The sequence below is a fragment of the Mixophyes fleayi genome, chromosome 6 (genome assembly GCF_038048845.1).
Source record: "Mixophyes fleayi isolate aMixFle1 chromosome 6, aMixFle1.hap1, whole genome shotgun sequence".
Taxonomy (NCBI): Eukaryota; Metazoa; Chordata; class Amphibia; order Anura; family Limnodynastidae; genus Mixophyes; species Mixophyes fleayi.
The window spans coordinates 4,599,049-4,622,306 of NC_134407.1; the positions used below are offsets into that span (position 1 = coordinate 4,599,049).

The 23,258-nt window shown below is 39.4% G+C and overlaps 1 protein-coding gene across 5 annotated transcripts; it reads right to left on the reverse strand.

Moving 5' to 3' along the window:
* Nucleotides 1-20,990, reverse strand: LOC142160730 (uncharacterized). Of its 5 annotated transcripts, none has more exons than XM_075215640.1 (19): nucleotides 20,915-20,990; nucleotides 17,492-17,542; nucleotides 17,321-17,385; nucleotides 16,594-16,712; nucleotides 16,034-16,171; nucleotides 14,963-15,029; nucleotides 14,820-14,873; nucleotides 14,241-14,306; nucleotides 12,299-12,400; nucleotides 11,856-11,963; nucleotides 11,120-11,218; nucleotides 10,899-10,984; nucleotides 9,144-9,573; nucleotides 8,705-9,024; nucleotides 6,333-6,449; nucleotides 5,482-5,583; nucleotides 3,692-3,827; nucleotides 2,564-2,660; nucleotides 1-2,188 (listed from the first exon to the last, which is right to left on the reverse strand). In XM_075215640.1, the coding sequence occupies exons 2-18, from the start codon at nucleotides 17,520-17,522 to the stop codon at nucleotides 2,574-2,576; spliced, it is 2,127 nt and encodes a 708-aa protein (XP_075071741.1). In that variant the 5' UTR covers nucleotides 17,523-17,542; nucleotides 20,915-20,990; the 3' UTR covers nucleotides 1-2,188; nucleotides 2,564-2,573. The 5 variants fall into 5 exon arrangements, with proteins under 5 accessions (XP_075071741.1, XP_075071743.1, XP_075071740.1 ...); XM_075215642.1 differs by lacking the exon at nucleotides 20,915-20,990 and adding an exon at nucleotides 20,710-20,899 and having other exon boundaries at nucleotides 6,390-6,449; XM_075215639.1 differs by lacking the exon at nucleotides 20,915-20,990 and adding an exon at nucleotides 20,710-20,899.
* Nucleotides 20,991-23,258: the final 2,268 nt, after the last annotated feature.

Below are 23,258 nucleotides of genomic sequence, written 5' to 3' on the forward strand. Positions count from 1 at the left end.
TCATAGACTGCCAATATAAAGGGAGATTTCTAACACTTCACTTTTAAACATTTGTTTATTGAATGATAAAATACATATTTGCATATAAAATCATTTATACCTTTATACAGTAAATACACAATATTACATAACCTGTCAACTCAATATTATACAACATTTAAACTATGTACAGTCACAAACATGTGCGAGGGTTGTTTAAAGTGCGTGATATATTTAAGTGCATGATATATTTAAGTGCATGATATATTTAAGTGCATGATATATTTAAGTGAGACTAAAGTGATGGGTCGCGGATTAGATGAGGACATCCTATCTAGACCAGATAGGTCTAGATAAGATGTGTTACCGTGTTGTATTATGAACACAGCCCAGGACCAGGATCATTTAGGAGCGCGGTTGAGACCACATTCTTACTAGTAAATTTGGGGTTTAGGACAGACAGATGGGTGTTGTTTTCTGACCAGGAAGCTGCAGAGTTCTAAAGTGAGGATACACTTAGTCAGTGTAACATTTAAGTGAATTTGTAGTGCTATTCCCCTGTCACAACACAGTGATTCAGCTGGCAATGCTGCATGCAGCGTTTAATGGGGCAGAGATTCCCGTTCTCCGACAGAATGTTCTCTTTACAATGCCAGAATTTCCTGGTCAGAAAACCTCACCGTTCTTAACTGTCCGTCAGTCACCCTTAGGATGTTGTTGTATCTTTGGTATGGGTTTATTATTGGGTTAATTCACATCAATGTAAATTCAGGATTTTGGTGACTTTAGTGAATCTAAGCATCGAAATCTTTCTATAGTTGAGGTTACAGTTTAAGGCAATGATGTGACCCCTGATACACTTCAGGGGTCATATCGAGGGCCCTTTTAACCTTCAACAGGGCTGCACATTACCCTTAATCTCAGTAATAAGGTACAACTATATTTTAAATCAAAGAAAAAGACACCTGTCTGTAAAAACATATCAGCAGACATTTTAATGTAAAATGAACAAATGTTATAGTCTCTGACAAACAAACCTGGCAATAAAGCAGGAAGGAGCTGGGGGCCACGGATGAAGGCTAGGAGGTCTGCATGTGGCCCTGTGATCATCATTGCTTTAAGAGGATGATGCAATTTTGGTTCATTAATCAGGACTAGCTTGTATGCTTTGTCAATTCAATCTTTGCATTCATCAGATTTGCCCCTGATCTGATTGGTTGCTGTGCCCTTTAAATGTAAAAACAATGCTTGTTTGTATAACCATTCCAGACTCTCAAGTCCGTGTGGCTCTGTGCACTTGGGCTGAGCAAGTGCCCTTAAGACTCACTCACTTCTTTATTCAAGTCTATCAGTCCTCCTCCTAACTCCCTTGTCCTGGCTTTCTCCCCCAGTTAGTACCACCCTATTTGTGTCTCCCCCTTTCCTTTAGGATGTAAGCTCTCAGAAGCAAGGCCCTCTTTCCTTGTGTGCTCCTTCTAATATTCCATCACCCTCTGTACCTCTTGGCCTGCTTCCCTAGCTCTATTTTCTTAAGCTTCGGCCTACTTCTCGCTGATTTCTACCATCACTTTCACTCATTGTCTCAGAAATAATTTGATTTGCGTTACCTTGTTACCTGTGTCTTGTGTGTATATATTTTTGTTCATTTTTTGTTCTTCCTGTATCATGTTGTGTTATGGCTCACTGTTTTCTGTATATGTCATGTACGGCGCTGTGGACCCTTTTTGGCGCCTTATAAATTAAAGATAATAATAATAATATCCCTAGATTTATACAGCTCAATTATAGTGGAATCACCACCTACACCCTCCACTGGCATTATAAAGTGAAGGAGAGCTTGTCTGAAATTGCTATAACATTTCTAAAATGCATATAACAAACTCATTTACAAACATAAACATATAGATCATACATAAGTATGTACTTGCAAATCATAGAGAACGCATGTCTCTGTTATCCATGTTTCTTAAACACATAGGTAGTTTAACAAATTGCTGCAAGTATTGGCCAGTACAATTGACCTTACATAAACCATTCACTGCCACAGCAATTGGTGAAATGGCCCCATCTCCACAGTATAATTATACTGTAATGTATATATGGATTACGTTCATGGCTCAGTGTGTTTTGTAGAAATGTTCAGTAGACTTTACAGGCTCTGACAACGACAATGCACGATAATCCGAGTCTGATTTAAACTCATCTATTTCTTAAAAAAAAAGAAAAAAGAAAATACAATGTTAATTAATATTAATGCCTATATATTGACTATCCATTTCATTAAAGACCCACAGACACAGTGACTTAGGGACAATTTGGTCTAAAATTATCTTATTGTTTGTCCAAATTGTTTTATATATGGGGCAGCTTTATATTTATACAGCTACAGATGGGTCAGTTCTAGGTGTGATATTCAGTGTGTGCCCCAACCATGATCCGCTGGATTGACGTCACAAGGGGGGTGGGGATAATCTGGACTGAAGATATTTAGTATCATGTTATATATAAAGGTTTGACCCCAGAGGATCCCGGGTGGTTATTTCTATATAACGCATGTTGTTTTCAGAGACAAACATGTGCATACCTTTCTGCCTCTAAAGCGCTGACAGGGACATATCACAGCTGCACCCTTCTACGTGGAAAATATCAGCTTTCTTGTTCCGGAACAGAACCAGATTGACCTAAAACAGTAAAACACAGTAGGTAATCTTCTGTTCCTCCTGTGACATTTATTTTCATCAATATGAGTGGTAAACAGCACTTTCGTTGTTATACACGCAATTTATAACTTAGTCTTCTAAATTTCCTTTTTAAACTCTTTTTGGAATTCTAACTTTTCTGAATGAATCTGACAATCAGCATTGCATTAACCAGATAATGTATAAATAATATGTTCCCGCATCCACTGGGGCATGTGCAGCACTTCTGACACGCTGGTCCGTCTCCTTCCCCTCCCCTTAAGCAGCCCATTAAGTGCTATGCAGCAGTCAACAGGGCATAACTCACATCCCTCCAGACCAATCAGGACAAAGCTATTTTATTTTAGGATATATGTCTGTATGCTTGGTCTTCTTTGCTATTGTTGAACTATGGCATGAAGTTGCTAGGGCCAGTCAATGGCTGCTAGAACATGCTGGAAGATGTAGTTTTATAATAGCTGGCAGTAGTTTCTCAATAGCTTGGGCAAAAACAGCCAGGGAACTGGAGCTGAACAAAGTTGTGCAAAAAGATTTAGTTTTGCATCCAACATTTCCTTCTTGGCAAAACCTGCAAGTTCCACTTAATGTACTGGATTGAATTCGACCCCCGGATTGGCTGCTATGGGCTACAGCGCCTTTTTTCATTTGTACCAGTTTTCATAAATGATCTTATTTACATTATTTACCAAAACAAATATGATGAAATCTTTCATCTCATCCAGTTCATATTGACCCATAATTGAAGGTGTTTTCATACTTTCCAACATCTCAGTCCCCGGCAGCGGGACAGGGGACGTGGCCACATCACGATGGGGGATGTACAGTGCTAGGCTGCCGATTAGATATCTCCCCTTCCCCCAACATTCCCGCCCACGGGATAAACATGCCCCTACATGGGACAGTGCCCTAAAATCAGGAATGTCCCACTGAAATCGGGGCGGAAGGTATGGGTTTTAACATCCTACAACTTTTTAATAAATATACAAACAATGTCTGTATACACCAGCCCTTACCTCGGCCTCAATGTAATTATTCAACATTTGGAAAAACAGGTCTTTGCTTCCCAGCCGGATACTATTGAAGGCGTCAATATGATCCCCGTGATGGAATACGCAGCCGATCTCTGCTGGTCCCTTCCACTTACTTACACTGTGAAGTGAGGAATATAGGAGATCTTATTCCAAATTCTCATAGTCCAAAAAACAAAGCCAATATCGGATATATATAAAAATACATACATGTACTGTATGTGTGTATCACTGAGCTAAATAACATACATGTGTGTATCACAGAGATGCATAATATACATACATGTGTTATCACTGAGCTGAATAACATACATAAATACATGTGTGTATCACTGAGATGCATAATATACATACATGTGTTCTTTCTGAGCTGACTAACATACATAAATTCACACATCCCCTTGTTTATATCCCTTATTACTGGGGTGTTTCTGTCTCACATCTGGAGCATTAGCAGTTTCTTGCTCAAGATCACGGTTTGAAGGGAAATAAGTGACAAGCCACGATTTGCTATTTGAACTACATTTCCAACAGTTCTGTTTTCTGTGGGGCAGTCCCTGTTTTACAGTGGGTTCAGGGGGCGTGGTTTAGTCATTGAGGATGTGCGCAGGGCACAGGTGTGTTTGGTTGGTTCAGAGGTGTAGTTTAGACTGGGTACACACTACAGGCTTTTCAGATGATTATCAGGCCAATCACACAATACACGACTGTTCGGTCTAATATTGCATTAGTGCGTACACTGAAACGATGAACAATAGTCATTCTAAAGCTCATCATATAGTTTTATTGCATTTTTAAACAGGACTAAAAATCTCGTTTAACAATGGAACGATGTCGGTCGAATCCTGCAGTGTGTACGCACTCACGATCAGGATCTCCATAGCTACAGAGTTTTGATCTTTTCAGCCTACGGTTATGACAGATGAAGAGCACAGATCTGAAGGTAAATCTTTTAAAACATGTACAGTGTGTACACATGAATTGGCTGCTGATAGTTGATAAGATCGTTGATTGATATGGCTTTAGGAGAAATTTTCTGTATCGATCGTGGGTTTGGTACACAGTTGTGATAAGACAGGGCTGATAGACTTCATTACACAGCTACACACAGCTCTTTTTCTGAGAAGTGTAAGCTGTCAAACTAAATCTTAGTGGTGGCAGGACTTTGTGTTTAATAGTGATTGTGAAATAGATTTTTTGGGTGGGTTTGGTCATTTTTAGACATTTTTGTGCCTTTTAACTCTTTCGCTCCCACATGTCACGCATGACTGTTTTTTGGGGTTTTGCTATTATTATTATTGTTATTATTTATTTATTTATTTATTTTTAATCAAAATGCATATAATTCCTGGTGAGAGGAGGCACCGTCGTAATACAGCAGTTCTTGAGAAATGAGTTGGCTTTGAAATGATTTGTAAATTAAATTCCTCTGATTTTGTAATGACGAGATCAGTCTGGCTCACTGACCTTCAAATTCTGTAATTGTGATTCTTTGTATGTTGTTTATTCACTTTTTACTGTACTAAATGTTAAACATCAGTCCAGACTCCGACCTGCGACCAGAACTAGTGATACAAATGCGCCCATCTGCAACCAAGTCAGGCTGAATGAACAATTGTATGTTACATGCTGGTCATTTAGTCTCTAATCAGCTGGTGGGTGTCTGGGTGTGAGGAGGGGTTTGCTCACATTTTACCCTTGGTCCACTGACCTATAATCGCTTCACTTTCTACTCATTGTTTGCTAATGGAGACGTAGTTTCCACCTATTCTTACCACAAACGTTCTCCAGCTTCCTGTAGACCGAGGTATTTCTTTAAATGTTCTGTTGGTATAGTAATATTTATCTTCTCCAAGTCACATTGGTTGTCTTGTTCACTGAAAATATAACAATATAATATGATTACTCAATGTCCCTCTTTTAGACCACAAACACCTCCTTGTGGTCTGGTATACATAGACCTATATGGATGAACACATCTATTTAACCCTTAATGGTTTTTATATCTATAATAGTGTCCGTTCTGTGTCCGTCACGTTTTAGCTCATTGCAATATGTGATAGACTGCGGGAGCTACAGAGCAGATATATGGACCTATAAAAGTATGTACTTTTAAAATGAACTCTTTCTAGGCATTTAACATGTTGAGAGGCAAGGAGACGAGATTAATACAAGCTGCTTATTTTGTTGTCAATGTCTTCTTCAAGACAAAATAAGGACATGATACATGATACGTCTGCAGCAGAGACACTGAGCAGCTGTTACTGTAACAGAACAAGAAAAACTTTCTCCCATAGAGGTTCCACTTCCCTAATCTGTCTACTAAATACATCCACACCCTTCAGTTAACAGAAGAGTGGAGGGTGCCATGGAATATTGTATGATTAATGTCTTTTAACGTTTGTTAATATGTCATTTTTGTTCTTCATTAAAAACCTAAATAAATAACGAGTTAAAAGAAATGTTTGTGTGCCCATCACACACACATCCATTTTATGGTTTTATTTAATACTGGTAATATTCTGTTTACTAGGACAGGGATACATAATTGAGGCACAGAGGTCTGTTCTCCCTAGAAGCAGTATGTCAGTTATACTTCATTCAGGTTATAAACAGACACACTTACTACCACATTTTCAGAATGAAAGCTTTCTTCAGTTGGCTGCCCTGGGTTTTTCGGTACCTGTGTGGCTCTGTAGTTCTGGAATTCCGCGGGGGCTTGGCTGGACAGCACTTCTCCTCCCTGAAAAAGAGCTAAGTATAATTATACTGGCAGTGGGAAAGCTGGGGTGGATATTAATGATGGACTGAATGACAGCTATTCTGTTAAGTAAGAACTTCCACCAAACCACCGAGATAGGACAGACTGGAAATCATTCATATATTTGGTGGGCGGAGTCAATAAATATATATGACAATGCGGCTAATCATTTTGCTCTCAACAGGACAAGGATTAGCGACAGTGTGCTTTGCCTGTGATATTCATTGATATAAAACACAAAACAGAATGAAATTGTCTTTTTATTTGTTTTGACTAATGACATAGTTATTACATATATGTTATATATTTTGCAAGAGTAAGGCTAGGTACACACTGAAGAAGTTTGTGACACGTTACCTATAACAAACGACTGAGTCTCCGATTGCTTGGGCGATTCATGAGTACACACTGGACACGTTTAAAACGATTACTGAAAAATGAACCATCCGGGCAGCAACTTTTCACAGCCATATTTTCGTGTTAAAAGATTTGAATTTCATACAACCTGTGTGACGATTATGTATTGCACCTAATCACTGATTGTTATTTTTCCCCTGAGTATTCATGTATTTGTATGTAACCTTGTAAAATAATGCCAAAGTGTGCTTTGCTGAATGACATGAGTTTGACCTGGGAAAGACTGACAAGAATTTTTTGAAAGTAACCAGGCCCATAACATCTCTAATGCTTTACAGAGGGTGTGTAAACAGCCTGGCCAGCCAGGCAAAGCAAAGAGGTGAGAAGTCCTGCCCTTTGAAATTCCAGGCATATATCTTAGGAAATAGATAACTCATTTAGAAAGTCTTGTGTCATTCTGGGAACCAGTCTGCCCTGACATTGGGAGAGTTAATTTCCAAAGGTGGGGGTGGGAGCAGTGTGAGGAAGGTTAAAAATCAGCTGCCTCACCCAGTGTTTTCATTATATGAGTAGACCTGCCTAGGTTGGAGTGTGCCATCTTTCCTAAAGTGTACTCCTCCCATGCCAAGTCTTAAACTAGTAAGTTAGGGAGTCTGGTTTTATCTCCTATTTTATTTCTGAAACTTATTTGTACAACTTATTTTGTTTGTATTGTTTTTAGCTGTTTTGTACTTAAGCCTTGGAAACATTTTTTTCGGATTAAATACATTTAATTTAGCATATTCTCTGTGATTCTTTGTGAATTTAAGAAGCCAAGTGAGGCCCATGCTACATGTGTATGTGATTTAAGTGTGAACATTAAGAAGTGGTTTTAGTGAATGCAAGGACTCCATAGTAAATCCTTTGTGGTGGCAGAAAAGGTGCATTCATTGGTGAGTGTCTAAGGTGACTCCAGTCAGGGCCAGCTGTTTCAGATTGCTGTATCTGAGGCAGGTTGGGCGACGGCACACCAAAACCACCCAAAAACTCTTAAATAAGAAGGAAACACATCTTCTTCATTCATTCTGTAACACATAACTGTGTACAGTGTAGTTATTTCACAACTGCACAGCAACAAATTATTTTACTATTATGGATATTGTTGAAGAACTGCAAGCAACTGCTCTTTTGCTATTCGCTATCATCAAAAGGCTGCAAGTACAGACTCGAAGGGAAAGAAGGAGAAAGAATCGGTCATGTTGGACCGAAGAGTAGTTCCAGAGGAGAGATTCATTCTCTCAAATGCCCCTACTTCAGGAGATACAGGACAACAACCATGATGACTTCAGGAATTTCCTGCAAATTAATGAACCCACATTACAGGAATTGCTCCAACTAGTCATCCCTCGATCCAGAAGGAGGACACCCATTTAAGGAGACCCATATCTGCAGAGCAGAGCCTGTTTGCTACCCTGAGATTTTTGGCCACAGAAAGGACACTGGCAGATCTCAAATACAGCACAGCAATGTCACCTCAAGCTCTGGGTTTGATAATACCTGAGACCTGTGATGCTATCATTGAAGTTCTGTATGAGCAGTATATAAAGGTTGGTAAAAAGAAATAGTATTTTTTGTAAATAAATATATTATTTTATTAATATAAACAAAGTATAAATTATTTTGAAAACGTGCAATGCAATAAATACAAGGAAACAAGGGGTTCACAGTTTTTCGTAATGCAACACTTAGCTGTTATCCATTTGGGATGTACTCCTGCTGTAGTGTTGCATGCTTGAGCTGGGTATAGGTGTAGAAGTCATGTATGGTTTTGGCATAATACATTGTCCTTCATATTTGAATGTTGATTTTGGAAAGTCCGAAATGTGTACGGTGGTGCCTACCTGTGGTTTGACGGTGTTAAAATTGTGTCTGGACACAAATCCTCCGCGGTGGCCCTACACAGGAGGTCACACACCAAACGTTCCATTTGGATTTGTATAGGTCTACTTGCACTGTTCATTTTACTTGCTAACGTTGCTGCAAGTAGATCAAAAGTGTGTTGCGGTGGTTCTTTGGCACTGTTTGTGCATTTCACCATCTTTTCGGTTAGACCATCACTTTGTTCAAGTTCATGGACCATTTTCTTTCGCTTCTTCTGCACACTTTGTGGTTGTGTTGCTACTTCTGTTACGTCCTGGCTGTCCACGGTTACCCGGCTTCCCTGTGTGACAGAATAACCTTGTTTAATATATGTACAGAATCATGTTATGTATGTATACTTTATGTATTTGAAATACAATAAGCTTTTTATCCACCAACAACGTCATATATTTCACTTACTGTTCCACTTGGTGGTAGATCATCACTTTGCACGTCATCGGTAGAAGAACTACTGTCCGTATGCAGGCTGCAGGTGGACTGTCTTGTTATCTCATTTTCACGGATGAAGGGCAGGAGGTCAAAGTACCACAGCTTTGGCACATAAACATCCTCTGCTGCAGCCCCTGATTTTTCTGAGGCCTCAATATTATTCAGTTCTTTCTTGAATACTGTCTGAAGGTTCTGCATTATACCCTTGGCCCATTGTAAATTTGCTCCTGGGTAATGTGGAAGGCATGTTTTAACAAGTTCTTGCATAGCCACATTACACATCTGGCTGTTTGAATATTCTTTAGATTTAATTTTCCACAAACAGGGATGAGCCCTATATGTCTCAATGAAATCCGTCATGAACTCTACATTGCAGTCATATTCCATTTCCAAAAGTGATCTAAAAATAGTATATACAAAAATGTTATTTTTACACACAGATAATATCCATGTTAGGTTTGCAAATAGTCAAAGTTTTTCATCATAAAGCAACAGATGATATGTTGTTTACTTTCTAATACCAATATGGAATACACACACGTCACCAGTATCATTATAAACTGTATATTTAGCCAGTTTTTCAGCTAAGTACAAACGTAGAACAAATCATACATTATTCTTCCGTATGGGCAGCACAGTGGCTAAGTGGTTAGCACTTCTGCCTCACAGCACTGGGGTCATGAGTTCGATTCCCGACCATGGCTTTATCTGTGTGGAGTTTCTATGTTCTCCCCGTGTTTGCTTGGGTTTCCTCCGGGTGCTCCGGTTTCCTCCCACACTCCAAAAACATACTGATAGGTTAATTGTCTGATATTAAATTGCCCTTAGTCTCTCTCGGTCTGTGTGTGTGTGTGTGTTAGGGAATTTAGATTGTAAGCTCCAATGGGGCAGGGACTGATGTGAGTTCTCTGTACAGCGCTGCGGAATTAGTGGCGCTATATAAATAAATGGTGATGATGATGATAAAGAACGTACCTTGTAGGGTCACAGATGTAAAGGTTGTAAAATGCTCATACTATCCCGTTGGATTTCGCAGAGTTTTAGGGGTTAAATATTATGATATATCAGCAAACAGGAGGTTATACACAAACTTCACGCACATGGCTCCATTCTGGACCTATACCATCAATGATTGGTCCATAACTGAAGTGAACGCACATGTCTGTGCTTTTAAAATTACAGAGGAGCCTGTCTGGCGCCGAGGGACGTGAGAAAGCGGCAAATGAGGAGCAGGTGTCGGTGGGGGTGAGAGAAATAATGGAAAAAATTGAAGAAATAGTGAAGGGGATGGAGAAGGAAAAAAATGCAATTTCTGTGCATTAAAACAGGAAAAACAATGAGCCTGAGTGGGCTGGACCAGTACGACTATGACTGCCAGAAGCGAAAATACCAAAAACTTAATAACAGAAAAGATAACTGATAATGCAGAAACTCCCCAAACAAAGGAAAAACTGGGCAAGAAAAGGACCAAATTTCAAGTGCAAAAGTGGTGGTCAGACCTAAAAAAATAACGAACAACGTGAACTGAAGAGAATCCGCAAAAACATTAAAAAAAGTGAATATTACATATTGAAAAACTGTTTGAAGGACTTGTAGAAATGATATATTTGAGGAAATTATAGTTGTTTGATTTATTGACAACACATTCTTCAAATAGAGTCATTAGTCAGTAAGTGGAAGAGTAAATGATTGAACCCTCTTACAGATTTTGGGTGGCATACTTACACACGATGCATAGTCTCATAGATATTTTCTTCAGATGAATCACTGTCCTCCTGATCAGCTGAGTCCAACGATTCATGTTTGCTCCGCTGAGAAAGAAAACTCGGTCATTCCACAGAGTATATGTTACATTTCTGGACATTCCATCATCTGAAGGTACAACTGATCCAATAAGATTGGTTTAGTAGTATAGGCACAAATGAAGATGGAAAAGACCATATTACCATAGATATAGGTATTTCATAGACATCATCTGACTCTGTTCCACTGTCAGAGGCACCATCGGTGTTATCGTCACTTTGTCTGGAGCTCACTGGGTCCTGCTGTAAAATAGATTCAGAAAGTCAGAAGATGTGAGCGCTTTGCGTTTCATCTGAAGGGATGCTTAGGGCGACAGCTTGCAGATGTAGGGACTTAAACTGAAATGTGTATTTCTGTAAACATGTCATGTAAAAGAGCTTGGTACTGAGTGTTTCCTTTTAAGTGGTTTTAAATACAGATAAACCTGTATTTTCCAACACTACCCCTGCCATTCACCCCCTTATTAAATGGTTTACAAGTGCTCTGCACAGTGGTTGTAGATAAGGCACTCCATGATTATGTCTGTGTGAACGATTTTCCCTTCCTCACTACTTTGTGTTTCAATGCTCCTCACAGTGACTGGAGGAAGAGCTCAGTGATCATGTCTGTGTATGTGAATTTCCCTTCTTCATTATCTTGTGTATCAGTGCTTTTACAGTGACTGTAGGAGGGAGAGCTCAGTGATCATATCTATGTACAGGACATTCCCTTCCTCATTATCTTGTGTATCATTGCTCCTCACAGTGAATGGATGCCTGTATACATAACATTATCACCAAACAGCAACATTTATTTATCTTTTTAGTCTGTCCATTATGGTCAGTGACAAGGGCGGGTGTTGTATGCGGGTGTGGGGGGGGGGGGGGAGAGTTACCTCACCTGGTCAGAGGATGTAATAGACACTCTCCTTATCTCTGTGATTAATGGAGTCCAGTCTGGTACATGCTCTGAGTGTGTGAGGGATCTCTTCTGATCCTGGTTCCCGTCCTATAACAACCAAGGCACAATATTTACTACAACATAGTGTGCATCAAAGTAAATGACCTAAGTATGTCAAACCTTGATACATTGTATCAGGCGTAAACTACTGTGTTATCCTCTTTAACTAGTATAAAATTTCTAGTTTTATCATGTTACAATTGTCTGCAGTCACTACAGTCAAAATCTGTTATTTATTTGTTTACTGTTATATTGTAAACTGATTTCTGACTGAGAACAAATCTCAGGACATAAAGAAGCATTTGGTGTGTTTGCTGGTGCTATATATGCAGTTAGATCTTTGCGATGCAAACCAAGGAATACATGTTTTCTGATATACTCACCGGCTGGTCTACAGGATTCCGGGGAAATTTCTCTCTATCGTCACCGAAGTTAGTCTGGCTTACTGTCTGTGTCTGTGGGTCTGTGTGAGACCTCTGCCTCCCCTGCACATAAACATCATATATATTATATCTGTCCGTCCTACTCAGTTAAAGACATGCTGTTGTACGTCCAGCCTCTCCTCTACACCGGCCATCTTTTGTACTGCCTGCTGAATCTATGTCATTAAGGGTCATTTTACCAATCACAAAAGTGGAAACCCACAGCGCAAATGTTCTTCTGTCACATCATGCGCAATTTCACCCAGTGTTACATGGAAGCACATAGATTTGTAGGCAAAGATACCTACAGAAGTGCTCCGGCCGAGGGGAGGGTGGATCGAGGGCGTTACTTGCTGAGTGCGTATTAGTCTTACACTTAAGTAGAAGAATTAGAAGAGAGGGCATATTTCCAGGGGCGATCCCTACATTTTGGGAGGGCACACGGCTATTTAACTTCCCACAATGACTTACATTTTCCAGCACCTCTGAGGTTCCGGTAAACGGATCTTGTTATACACTTTTAATAGGACACATTTGTATGCACAATGCGACCAATGTTATAGAAACATTGAGAGAAACAAAACTGATACATGTAACAAAGACGCCCTGAGGTCTTCTCACGCCATCAGTTTAGGACATAACTGAGTCAAACCCGAGCAGAATATTAGCAGAAAAAGGAAAAGTGTAAATGAATAAAGTGATGTTTCCGAGGCAATGTTGGTCAGTGCTTGTTTTGTGGTTCGTAAATGACCCTTATTGGAATAAGATGCCACTGGCAACTAAATACAGGAAAGGACAAGGGAGAGGCAGCTAAAAAGGTCATTAACTACTGTGGTTTTATGATTCATTGTTAGAACTAATGATTAGTGTGACCTATAGATCCTTTTAGTGTACTATAGGATGGTGAATAGTCCACTTTAAAAATTAATGATGTTAAAATAATACGTGTATTCAAAGAAGGACCATGAAAATATCAAATTAAGCTTGGCTGCCATTAAATAATGTGGAGAGCAGGCTTAGGTGACCTGCGTAGCTCTGATGGGGAACTACAAGTCACAGCATGCACTGTGGCCAACAGAAACACTTTAATATTGATTACACATTGTAATTAATGACATTAGAAATCCATATATAGATTTGATTATAGTTAGTCTGATTTTCCTCCTCTGTAGGCAGACTAAACCTCAGTGATACTGACACCTGCCGGTTGTAACACTGACTGACCACAGTAGTGAAAAACAGGAGTTATAATATATTCAAGGACATATATATATGTATATATATATATATATATATATATATATATATATATATATATACATATATATATACATATATATATTTATATATATAATACTCTTAGGAAATGTACCCAAAAGTATTGAAAAACAACACTATTTAAAAGTGCAAATCCTTGTATCCCTAGATCCCTCCCTGCAGGATAGTGTACCTAGTAATTAATGTGCATCCTTATGAAACTCCATGTTATCATACTGAGCATTAAGGCTTGCATAGTGACGGTCAGTGTTGAATTTACCGCTAAGCAGAGTCATTTACATTTTTTTTTGGGACTATCAGCATTATATTGAATGTAATTTTAATGCCTGTGTGTATGAGGTCTAATTACTCAAAGTATATCTGTCATCCTGTAATTACAATTCTGACTAGACAGCTGCTGGTGTGGTATTAGGCTTTATAAAAGGAAAAAGAGAAATTATCAGACTTTATATTCTATGTTCATGTTCCTTTAACACTCTTTCACGAACATTGAGTTAATGTGTGAATATTTGCTAAATACTGTAATCTATGTGGAATGCTGTAAAATGTCTAACCCTGTAAAGTTATAAAATCAGTGATACCACGTAAGGTCAAAGCTCATAAATATATCAGACGTGAGTCTTACATCATCTAATGACTGTTTGTTGCTCGAACGTTCTTCAGGGTACGATTTGCGTCTTGCCCCTTCTTCCTGTGGTAATAAAAATGCAGACAGCGTCAGTAGATGCATATCGGTAGGTTTAGTAGATTAAGAGCATATAGATAAACACTGTTCTCCTGCTGTCAAACAGTATGCAAACCAGAGTACTAAAGGCAGCAATCGGAAATTGTCTAAGCCTTTGTTGGATAGTATTGCGGAGACACAAGGCCACCTCTCCGGGAGGGGATATCGGATCCATTTATTAAACAGTACATAACACATTGTGGCCAATGGAAATTGCATTGATAGACTTGACTTATCATGGGGTATTCATGGCAGCATATCAATTTAAAAGGTAAGAAACACTGCATTATGAAGGCATAGAGATTCCTTCTCAGCGAAGGTTTAATAAAAGCAAAACTTATACCATAATATAGAAATGTATATAGCATATAGCTGCTACATATACCAGTCATGATAGTTACAGGGTGCTTCTTCCTATAGGATAACATTGTATTTCATTCATGCATTTCCATTGTTTATAAATTTTAAGAGGGGTCTAACCTTATTTATCATAGACTGGAGTGGGACTGCATGTGAAATTCGGGGCCCAGTCACCTTAAAATAACAAGATACATCTCTGTTAAGAGTTTGAATATAAAGCGTTATGCGGTGAACTTTTAGAGATTTATATTAAAGTTTCTTACTGAATTTCTTTGGTTGATTTGCACCCACACGTCTGTGATACACCTCTGCCACTCTGCAATGGTATCCCTGTGTAAGAGAAGAAGAGACAAGCCATGAAACATTACTCTCTGAGCTTCTATGGTCTCTGACATAAGACAGACATGATACTGCTGAAGACCTTTATTTTATAGCATTGAAAAACAAAGTAAAGTGTATCCAACACCTAGACACAGTGGAAGGAGACACTTTTTGGGCAGAACAAATATGCAACCTGCCAATTCATTTGGAGCTAGTGACATCGCCGAGTAGTGATACACAAAGTGATCTTAAAGTTGCTACATCGCTGTGTATATGTCACGGTTATCCAATAATAAAAGTGATAGCTTATCAGCACTGGTTAATTGTGAAACACGTGGGTACCGTGACATACAACATTTCGGAGGGAACGGGTCTTCCCCACCCCTTTTTCAGGTGCACCGAGCCCCCCAAAAGGTTATAATATATATTAATAAATACGGACGCTTGTATAGCGGCTACGAGACTCCCGTCCAGGCCTTATAGCCATTGCATTCCTGGCAATGTGGGTAGTTCCGCCACTGAGAGCATCACAGCTTCATATTGGAAGTGTAAGAGAGAGGCAGAACCAAGACATTGTCTATGGGTGACAAGTAGACTTTAATGGATTTAAATACTCGGTTAACTAGTGACCAAAGTGCCATACCCGGAACAAAATCTGCCGCTCTTTCCCATCTTAACATTAATATTGAACACAATTATTGTATAATTAATTCTTCCTTGCGTTGTCTATACAGAGTATTGTTTGCATTGTCAGCTGGGTGTGTTATGTGCACCATCTTCTGAACTTTGGTAAAAGACATCTCTAGCTAGTAGGATGTTGAGTTCTGCGCTAGTCTTCACTAACACCGTACTTCCAGATAATAACAGTGACAGGGTCAGAGTGTAACAAATAAAACAATATTCCCCTGATATAGTTAAGCTGATTTCATCACTGTGATACAGGATAGTGTTATAGAGTTGGATGCTGTGAACAGACTCACAGACTATCTGGGAAAGAGGCGCTTTGAACTTACACATTGTCATCTAGCAGAAAGTAAGTACGGTCCTCGGTCTTAATGTACAGCACGTTATCGGAAGACGTGTTGAAATGCCGTGTGATAGCGGAAATATTCTTGTCAATCGTATTTGTTCCTAATTCTACGGCTTTTATACTGCAAAAGAAATGAAAAGGGTCAAACTTAGATCAAACTATGGGGGCATGTATGACAGCTGTTCTACAGGTATCGGTGCAGAGAAATTTACAGATTTTATTGGTTTCTATGAGCAATTCCACTCAGATACCTGTAGAACAACAGCAGGTATACAAGCAACGTTGGCTGGCTACTTAATGATGGGTATTTCTCTACTAAGATGCTCTACATTCAGTCAATATACAATCAATGCAAAACATAATGGAATTTCTTTATCTCTCTGTGTATAAAGCACAGTACTCTTGTAAAGAGATATCATCAAGGCAGCCTTCAGTCAGGTCTTGCTGTAACTGTACTTGACCATTTTGTATTAGAATTATTTTTGTTGCGGTGTACTCATATTTTTAATGATACGTCTGATTCATTTTATGGTTGACACTTACTCTCCAACATAAATGTCTCCTTTCCACTTTTCTGTCAGTCCATCATAATGGTAGTAACTGATGATGTAGGAGTCAGTAAGAGTTTTGCAGAGTTTAAATAATCGTCTTTTCCATGAGGTCTGAAATATAAAACCGTATTATCAGCACAGAGAATACATCATAATACATCACTTAACAAGGCAATAATGGTAACACTCACCCCTAAACTAGCAGGTGCATTTCTACCCTACCCCTGTGTTAAAAAGAATCAAAGTGGACCTGTCACCTATACATATATAGATAGTCTGACTAATATTCATAAGAATGCAGCTTCTTCTTTCTAATGATCTTTTGGCTGCTAAACCCAATGGTTATTCTATTGTCCAAACCCTGCGCCCAATAGGCCTGTCCCTATCTTGTTGCTTATTTTACCTCTCTTAGTGTTTCCTTTGCAGATTCTGTCCCCTCCCTGCTTTCTCTATTAGTCAATGTGCCCCAGGGTTCGATGCTGGGACCCTTCCATTAGTAACACAATCAGCAGTTTTCATATCCAACAAAGGTGGATATTTATTGACATGGGATCTAATCACAGACTTCTGTAGTCCAACAATACAACAAAACTTGTACGATTCTCCAATCTGAAATCAGGTCCAAGGCTGACAGACCAGAGTTATGTTGTGTAAGATGTAATATGGAAACTGTAATTAAGCATAGATTTTATTTCTTGTAGAAAATCAGATTATGTTACCTGTTTTTTGAAGAGGTAGGAAGGTGGAGACTTCAATAAACTTCCTCGTATAATTACTTGTTGATCTGGAAATAACGGACATTTCATAATGTAAGTTTGTGTACTATATGCTTTTAGGAAACCCGTGCAATGCTTTTCACACATCGCAAATAATAATCAACATTTTCTTACCTGTTTCTGAACTTCGCCTTTTCGGGGCCATGTTAAACCAGCTCTTCCGTCCTATGAAGAGAATGTTATTAGTCATGTAACATTGTAAATGGTACTAAATGTAGGTAGACTGTACTGAGTTGTTTTAGTTACACGACTGTGCACAAGGAATCAGTTGTTGCATTAGAGATAGACAGCGATTGTTGATTTGTATCAGACTGAGATACAGGAGAAAGAAAATAAATCTTAACCAACCAGGTTTGTGTTGAAACTTCTAGCAGTGGATGATAATCTAGTAACCCTGTGCAACTGTGCCGTAAGGTGGGTGCTATTGGTGGGAAGCTGTAAGGAGATATGTGTTTACCTTCTCAAGCTCAGTCTTTTGTGAGCATACAAATTTGTTTAATTTAATAGAACAGCAAGTTAGATGTATTATATTTGTGCGATTGACAGCACAATTTTTCCAGTCAATATAAAAGCCTGGCAACACTACTCTCTGCTGCTAGAGGACCCTGCTCCTTCCACTATATAACTCTAAGTCTGTGTCTTCAGTTACCTCCATTCCCCTCCTCACATCACTACTCTGTGCTACTGGTGAACCCTGCTCCTTCTTGTCACAAGTCACAGGGACTGAAGGACACTTGCTGATATTTGCGCAGCTAAGCTAGGAGGTGCTGAGTCTAAACACGCCCCCAGTCTTCGCAAGTGAGTTTGTTTTTTTTTGCAAGGGACGTGCAGGTCACGGTCTTCCAAGTTAGCTATCAGCAGAGTGGACCGTGAACAGACGTGGTCGCGCAGGCAGAGGTCAAACCATATTGGCAAACGCGGTATCAAAGGTAAAGGCAAATTGGAGTCAGCAAGCCAAAGGTCAGATACAGTGGGAGCTATTAGGCCGAAGGGAGACCCAGAATCAGAACCAGAGGAAGGTGTGTCGGTACACAGGAGGCCAGTCAGAGAGCAGGGAAACAGGCTGGAACGCTGGAGCATAGGAAGACCTAGATACTCTGGCGCCGACCTAGTGTGAGAGGCAGGTTTAAATAGTGGAGCTTAGTCCCTGATTGGTGGCAGTGGAGGAGGCATCCCGAACAGCTGACCGCCGACAGGAAGTGAAGAGAAGCGTCCCATTGTTTAGAAACGGAGACGCGAGCGGACCCACATGTGCAGGTAATGAAAAGACCCTGAGGGAAGAGGACTGCGTCCCACTGCCTAGCAACGGACCGAGCTACCGGCAGAAGAAGGAATCCGTCCCTGGCACCGATGGTGAGTGCAGGTACGGCGCCTGAGAGTTCTACTGTCTAACTCTGTACAGACATAGGACACTACACCCCAACATGACCTGACTGCTGGACATGATCATAATACAATTCTATACAGACATAGGACACTACACCTCCAACATGACCTGACCACTGGACATGATCATAATACAATTCTATTACACTCTATACAGACATAGGACACTACACCTCCAACATGACCTGACCACCGGACATGATCATAATACAATTCTATTACACTCTATACAGACATAGGACACTACACCTCCAACATGACCTGATCACTGGACATGATCATAGTACAGTTCTATTACACTGTATATAGATATAGGACACTGCACCCCCAACATGACCTGACCACTGGACATGATCATAATACAATTCTATTACACTCTATACAGACATAGGACACTACACCTCCAACATGACCTGACCACTGGCCATGATCATAATACAGTTCTATTACACTATATACATACATAGGACACTACACCCCTAACATGACCTGACCACTGGACATGATCATAATACAATTCTATTACACTCTATACAGACATAGGACACTACACCCCCAACATGACCTGACCACTGGACATGATCATAATACAATTCTATTACACTGTATACACACATAGGACACTACACCCCAACATGACCAGACTACTGGACATGATCATAACAGAATTCTATTACACTATATATAGACATAGGACACTACACCCCAACATGACCTGGCCACTGGACATGATCATAATACAATTCTATTACACTGTATACAGACATAGGACACTACACCCCCAACATGACCTGACCACTGGACATGATCATAATACAATTCTATTACACTCTATACAGACATAGGACACTACACCACCAACATGACCTGACCACTGGACATGATCATAATAGAATTCTATTACACTATATATAGACATAGGACACTACCCCACCAACATGACCTGACCACTGGACATGATCATAATAGAATTATATTACACTATATACAGACATAGGACACTACACCACCAACATAACCTGACCACTGGATATGATCATAATACAATTCTATTACACTCTACAGACATAGGACACTACACTCCCAGCATGACCTGACCACTTTAAATAATCATAATAAAATTGTATTATACACTATAGTGACTTAAGGTTCATTGATTAATTAATCTTAAACATACTTTTTTTGTAACTTAAAACGCCAACTTTTTATTAGTAAATGTGGTACCGATTAACCATTTAATACTTTGAGTTTAAATAACAAGACACTAGTTTGAATAACAAGAAATAGAGTTTAGAATGCAGACATCAGGTTCCATGTCATACACACAACCACCACTTCTGTTAGACACTCAGATTGGGGGGTACAAGCTTACAAGTTTGTATCTGCAGTAAACGTGCTATATTAAAAGTAAACCAGGCTTAGCGCAGGGAAACTATTGCAACAATATTTAAACGTGCTAATAACAAGAATACTTGTTGCTGATATTTTCACCCTGCATTAAATGCTTCAGTGCAAAGTTACTTTAGTGACTGATACTATTTTATAACAATAAAACCACTATTAAATAGGGCAAACAGGTACTAATAGTTCTGCAGGATATTTTCCCTTTATTCAAGTGATCTACGGAGTATACAAGTCCCAGTAGCCCTGTTTATGCAATTTATTAGTTATCCTATTTGCACTGCAAGCAGTGAGAGTTGCAGATCTATAACAGACTTTACAGAGCCAGGTTCAACTCTGCAGAAATATAAGTTAATGATCTGTGATCAATAGAAGCATGACTTTTTATAAGAATGTCTCTTTATTCTATAATGTACAAGGCTGTAGCTTGAAGTATATCAATGCTAGAAACATATGTACTCCAGAAATCTTGTAGGTCTTCTGGAATAGCAGCATTAGTTATAAAACATGAATTCAATAGTAATAGTTCCCGCAGGTGGACTTACCAGTCATGTCTACCTTCTTGTACGAGGACGTTTGGTGACTAACTATCCATATGGCAAGTTGTCATGCTGCTTTCTCTAACACAAATAATGTTACATAGTCTTCCAGTACCTGAGTTCCTCATATGTGATTGATAATTATGTTACAAGGCTGTTATCTGTTGCACCTGTTCCCTCACTTACAGTTCTCAGAGAGGAAAATACTTACAGGTAAGGGCTGCTTGCAAGTGGGAAGAGATTGCAGCTTGTGTAGTACACTCCCAGTGACTGCAGGTGAACTGCACCTACAGGAAAGTGCCCAGGTATAAGTATACAATGAGACTGAAATCTGATCTGCTAGGAAATTCCCCTTGCAGCAATTATTATTATGTAGGGGATTTTTACTCAAACTTTAAGCAGTCAGGGAAAAATAGAACTTAACAATTTAAAATATTATTAACTTCCTTAAGAAATGTGTATAATCACCCAGTCCCTCTTACAATACCAGAAGCTAATGTTTATTACAGAAGCTTACTTTATTTACTCCAGAAATAAGCCAACTTTTTCCTAAAAAAATTGATCACTTGAAAAACATTTTTTTCTGTTGGTTTTGTTTACAAAATAACTGTCCCAATTGTGTGAAGATGACATATACATGTTAAAACAGAGATGCCTTTTTAATTTTCGAGATGTTATTGGGGGCCTGTTACATTATGGTCGATGCATGATACCTCCTAATTACGCAAAGACAAATATGTTGATAAATCAGATGTTTATGCAGAATATATTGTTATTATTATTATTATTATTATTAGTATTATTATTATTATTATTATTATGTGATACATTGGTGATAACAGCAGTAGGTCAGTGACCTGAAATGTGGGATGGAATGTTACAGAAATAAGGCAACAATCACGGATTTCCTGAGAGTCTTTAGTTACTTTTGGGGTACATTTATAAAAATGTGTAGACAGAAAAATGGAGCAAAATAAGATCTGACCTGCACAGGACAAGTCGCAGTTTTTTGGTGTTCTAGCAGTTGCTATTTAAGGGGAAGTTCAGGGGAGGGGTTGGTGGTTCGATTTGCGTCATCACAGCCCCAACCCCCACTGCGTAACAACTCTGGTAGTTGCAGAAGGCAGGTTCTCAAAGTCAGGGTTGGTGGGATAGAGAGATGCATCACCCTTCCCTCCTATGCATGATCACACAGTGGTCGGTGGGCTGGTGGAAATCACATGTTCATGCCTTACACCTGTCACACTCCTGGCACTGTTACTGCCTGCTGGTATTTGTGCAACTGAACCTAGGGACGCGGAGTCTAACGCACCACTGGTCTTCACCAGGGACCTCCACAAGGAGGTATGAACTTGGCCGCAAGGGACGCTCAGGTCATGGTTCTACAGTACAGTTACCAGCGAAGAAGAGAAGGATGGTCAGGCGATCCGAGTCAAACCAGGCGGACTACACAGTACAAAATCGAAAACCAGAAGAGATGTCAGGGGCAAGCCAAGGTCAGGATCCACGGAGACAACAGCAGGGGAGAACCAAAGGAGTAGTCTGGAATGAGCCACGGGTCAATTACAGGGAAGCAAATTCACAGGAATCGCTGGAGCAAGGTAAGACCTGATACTCTGGCACTCTTTAAATAGGAGAAGGCAGAGTGGTTAATCGACGGCGGGTTAAATTGCTCCCAATGAGATATCTGTAACAATTTTGTTAACGACTGAAAGTCCCGATGAGCATTGCGATTTAGGTGTACACATCTACAAGACTTACCTTCAGATCTGGGATCTTCATCTCTCATAACTAACTGGGCAAAATATGTACACTTTACAGATATCTGCATACGCTAAGTTCCTACACACTCCAGAATTTGCCCGACATTGTTCCATCGTTGTTAGTGATTTTAAGTTTATAAAATCAAATGAAATGATACGATGTGTTTTGGAACAATTAAATATGATCATGGGAGAGTGCACACCATACCTGACCAAACGCTCATTTGTGGTGTGATTGGCACAATAATTGGGTGAAAAACCTCATTGTGTACCCAGCTTTATAGTTTCAACTCACCTAAACCAATGGGCACTGTCTACTTACTGAACTAAGCTAAATAGCCATTGTCAATTCATGTTGCCGACGGCTTCCATGGAGAATACTGGTGTCTGATTTTTGTTGGGTAAGAAGCAAAAAGTTTTCACACACTATAAAAAAAAATATGACCCACTACATGGATAGATTGCTAAGACAGGAAGACCAGCATTAAATAGTTTGAAGGCTTATGGAAAATGAATGGAAATGTCCCCAAAAATACATAGGGCCTCATTTAGTCACGGAGCATAGCCAAAAAAAATGTACTTACAAGTATATGTTGCGTTCTTTGTATATCGAAATGCGTCAAATACAACAACAGTAATATTTGCGCCAGGCGTCGCAATGCGGTTGGACATTGTTAGAAGTAAATGCTGTAGTCACATTATCGTATTTGTACACAACATAATGTAATGAAGTGTAATTTGCAAAAGAGAGCATAGTGTCTTGACAGTTATTAATAAAAGCGAAAGTCTCAT